Below are 4,182 nucleotides of genomic sequence, written 5' to 3'. Positions count from 1 at the left end.
CGTTACATAGTAACTTTAACATTATTGTTATTGTTTTCTCATTTAATGCTTGCAGTAGCCGGCTACTATTGTTATTTCCCTTTGGAAAGGAAGGGGTGATAAGAATACGCAATGCTTCGTGGAGAGAGGCGCTGGCCCCATCCTCATTGTCTGTGAGGCAAGAAGAGGCAAAGCTAGGGTTAGGAGCGATCCCTGGCTTCGAAGTTTTCGTCCCAAACTTCTATCCTCTAGGCGCCCCTTGTGTCTGGCCCCCGGGTCAAACGCGGAGGTTGCTTTTCATGCAAGTTCTGGGGTCACCCCCTGCCCCCGCCCCGACCCAGCACAGCTCTCTTAGTACCGACTTCCTCAGGCTCAGTCCAGGCCAGTCGACTCCAGCTGATGGTGGAGAAACGCAGAGGTGAGCGTGGCCTCGCCGGTGGGCTCTCTGAGCCTGGGATGGTTTGGGGGAATAGGCGTCAAGGACGTGGGGCAAGTTGGCTTCGCGAAGCCAGCAAGGGAAAGGTAGGGAGGGCGTGACATCATCTGTTCGATCAACAGCCTCCCCTGAGGCTTCCAGAATGCAAAAATACTCCCTTGATTCTCAAAGTGGGTGGTTTACTGATTTCACTGCTTCCACCCCAAATTGAGATGCAGCGGCCTTTAGCCAGATCTGGGCAGGCTCTGGATGTTAAATCCAGCCCTTGACTTACTTTTTTCTCTTTTTTTGTAAAGTGAAGGATAACAGTCGCGGTCCCCTCTCATCCCTCCGTGCCTCCAGGTTCCCGTCGCTGGTCTGGGCGACCCCGGCGCGCCGCGAAGGGACGACCCGCCCGCCAGGTTTGGGGGCTCCTCCGGGGGAGTCTGCGTGAGGTGGGATCCGGAGCAGTCCGCGAGCTGGCGGGCATAGCTCCTCACCGGAGACACTGAAACTGGAGGAGGTTCCCGTCCCGCCAATCTGATTTCCTGCGCTGCTCGCCGCCGCGCGCCGCTGAAGACCCGCGGTTAACTGCAAAAGGGTAGTTTGCTGATCACTGCTGGTTAGATCAATACGGCGAGAGCAGAAAGAAAAGATCCGAAATACGAAAGGTACGTGGCTTTTAAAAGTTTTTTGTTTTTTAATGCAGTTACACTTGTATCTGTATTAAAACACATAGACGCAATTTTACGTATGCATGAAAAAACACAAGTAATTCTGCACTGGTTGCAAAGGAGCTCTTTCCGGTGATGATGGAAATATTCTTCATCTTGTTTGGGAATGGTGATGATCCATGAATTGAGTTGTCAGAACTCGTAGAAACTCTACACTGAAGATCTGTGCATGGTATCGTGTGTAAATTGTACGTCAATTAGAAAATCAGAACGTAATCTTGCATGCATAAGAAAGTACTGCGTGCCGTTGCGTAACTGCATACGTGAATGCCGATTAAATGCAGCTGTAGATGAGTATTTATAGCAACTAAGCGCAACTCTGTTGGATTATTTAATTATGCAAGCTCCCCGAAGCCGGGAAAGGGAGAAAAACGGCGGCTGACATCACTCGGGGCGGGGCCGAAAGCCCTAAGAAAAGTCGGTAGGACCCGAGCGGCAGCCGCAGCCAGACACCAGCTCATCATGAGCAGCCGCAACGGCTCGGAGCTCCACGTCCTCTGCAGCTCCGGCCAGCTGTTCTTGCAGCCCCTCTGGGACCGCCTCAGGACCTGGGAGGCCCTCATCCAGTCGCCCTTCTTCCCCGTCTTCTTCTCCATCACCACCTACGTGGGCTTCTGCCTGCCCTTCGTGGTGCTGGACGTCCTGTGCCCCTGGGTGCCCGCGCTACGGCGCTACAAGATCCACCCGGACTTCTCGCCGTCGGCTTGGCAGCAGCTGCCCTGTCTGGGGCAGACGCTCTACCAGCACGTGGTGTTCGTGTTCCCCATGACACTGCTGCACTGGGCGGCCAGCCCCGCCCTCCTGCCCCCCGAAGCCCCCGAGCTGCTCCAGCTGGTCCGCCACGTCGTGCTCTGCCTGCTGCTCTTCGACACCGAGTTCTTCGTGTGGCACGTGCTGCACCACAAGGTGCCCTGGCTGTACCGGACCTTCCACAAGATGCACCACCAGAACTCGGCCCCATTCGCGCTGGCCACGCAATACATGAGCGTCGGGGAGCTGTTTTCCTTGGGTTTCTTTGACATGATGAACGTCTTGCTGCTCCAGTGCCACCCGCTCACTGTCCTGACCTTCCACGTGGTCAACATCTGGCTGTCGGTGGAGGACCACTCGGGCTACGACTTCCCCTGGTCCACGCACAAACTGGTACCTTTCGGGTGGTATGGGGGCGTGGAACACCACGACCTGCATCACTCCCAGTTTACCTGCAACTTCGCCCCTTACTTCACACACTGGGACAAAATACTGGGAACTCTGCGGTCTGCTCGCGCCAAGTGACATGCAGGCACCCCTCCCGGCGTAGTAGTGTGTGCTGTGGTGAGGGGTGGGTGTACCTCAGACGTTGTGCATTTCACCCTTGAATCGGGAGAGACGCCCTTGAGGTTGCTTTTTTGTTTTATTTGCTGGAAACTTACAGAGAAAATCTGATGTATTTTTCACAATCTAGTAATTTATGTCATGTTTGTATATCAACAATTATATTCTTGATGTGGAATTTCAGCTCACTTCAATAGCCTTGATATCTGGGTACAAAGTATCCAAAATCACTGGCGTATTTAAATAATCTGAAAGGGTTTGTTTGAAGAATAAGGAGTTTTACTCTGTTTGAAGGTGTCCTAGAACTAGGCTAAAATAATATATTTTTATGGAGAATCTGATCTGTGACTCTGTAAACAATGAAACATGTTCCTGCTGGACAGTGACTAAGATTATTGTGCCTTTTTTCTTTGTTTTCATAGAGCTGTATATTTATATCGAAGGAAACGTTATTTATGTTTGAAAAAAAGTTAAAAAAGGACATAAACCAAACAAGTACTGGCTTCTGGCATTTTCACTGGCATTTTGACTGATAGAAACTGGAATGAGAACAGGGAGCTGGGATGGCAGGTGCTCTTCAGAGTCTGCGTCAGCCCAGCTGTGGAAAGAGGAATCTGGTGGTGGCAGGTTTGGGGGAGGGGAAGCTTGTAGGAAAGGAGGTCAGAGAAGGGATCTGTTTGTTGGTTTGGGTCTAGAGATTTCACAGAGGGAAAAACACTGTTGTTCTGGATGTGTTTTAGTTGATTTCTGTGTAACAGAAAACTGATAAAACTTACTCTGTAAAGTTTTACAGAGAGATTAACATGGGCCACCATTGCATTATTTGGGGGGGAAAGGGCGGTGTTGGGGGATGAGTAGAATTAGTGAAGTGCCTTGCTTTGCAAAACGGGTAAGTCAAGTGTGTGCTTTAAAGGGGCTGATAGGTAGGGGAGGGATTATGAGTGAGCCCCCCCTTTTCATAAAGCCATCTAATACAAATGACCATCACACATTGTCTCTACAATCTGAGATTTTTGTATGTTCACTTTTCTTTATGAAGACTTACATGCAAACTGCATACTCGTTTCTCAAAGAAAGAAAAAAGTGAAATTTGGCCCTAGATCCCTAGTTCCTCACTTGCAAAAGGAGATTGATTGTGTCCCAGATGTTCTCATAGATTACTTGTGACAGTAAATGTGCCTATAACTGACTGCACACCTGTCACCCATCATGTACCCCATTCTGCTGCTGCATAATTGTTTTAATTTTATCTTTGGAACACCGTTTAGATAGATCGGGTAAAGTTAAAAAATCAAGACACTTTAGACAGAAGATCTAAAGAGAGGCAGCTTTGCATGGAATTCTAGGCTCATAATATATGCACCAAACTATCTTGTTTAAAGATGAAAAAAATCCATCTAAAGACTTGATATCCATACTCTGCCAAATGAACCTCCCTAGAAATATGTTGCGGTGCTCCAAACCTTTGCAAGATGCAATCAGAGTGCCTGGCTGCCCCTCTGATTTTCTCACATTCCCTCCCAATGGGCGTGCCCTCTTGGCTTCTGCTGAAGTCACCTCCTCCTCTGTCCGCAGCAGGACCATGCTGGGACTTAAAGATTATATCAAGAATAAAAAGTGAAATTCGCAAGCGCAGGTAGTGAGGGGAAAATGCCTCACTGGAGGTAGTGTGTTATTATCATGAGCCAAACGGTGAGCAGAGAAAGAAAAGGGGGATGAACAGGCTGGGGTAGAATATAT

General features: G+C 49.3%; 1 protein-coding gene across 1 annotated transcript; it reads left to right on the top strand.

The window, feature by feature from the left end:
* Nucleotides 1-3,438, top strand: CH25H (cholesterol 25-hydroxylase). The gene is made up of 2 exons (XM_027111991.1): nt 1-1,065; nt 1,473-3,438. The coding sequence occupies exon 2, from the start codon at nt 1,591-1,593 to the stop codon at nt 2,401-2,403; it is 813 nt and encodes a 270-aa protein (XP_026967792.1). The 5' UTR covers nt 1-1,065; nt 1,473-1,590; the 3' UTR covers nt 2,404-3,438.
* The last annotated feature ends 744 nt before the right edge of the window (nt 3,439-4,182 follow it).

Source organism: Aethalodelphis obliquidens, unplaced genomic scaffold (genome assembly GCF_003676395.1).
Source record: "Aethalodelphis obliquidens isolate GAN/ISIS:26980383/991018 unplaced genomic scaffold, ASM367639v1 scaffold11, whole genome shotgun sequence".
NCBI classification, from domain to species: domain Eukaryota; kingdom Metazoa; phylum Chordata; class Mammalia; order Artiodactyla; family Delphinidae; genus Aethalodelphis; species Aethalodelphis obliquidens.
This window is presented reverse-complemented; position numbering and strand designations above follow the sequence as displayed.

What these genes read in the sequence shown, in the direction of transcription:
- CH25H (XM_027111991.1), top strand. Translation starts at nt 1,591, where the DNA reads ATGAGCAGCCGCAACGGCTCGGAGCTCCACGTCCTCTGCAGCTCCGGC.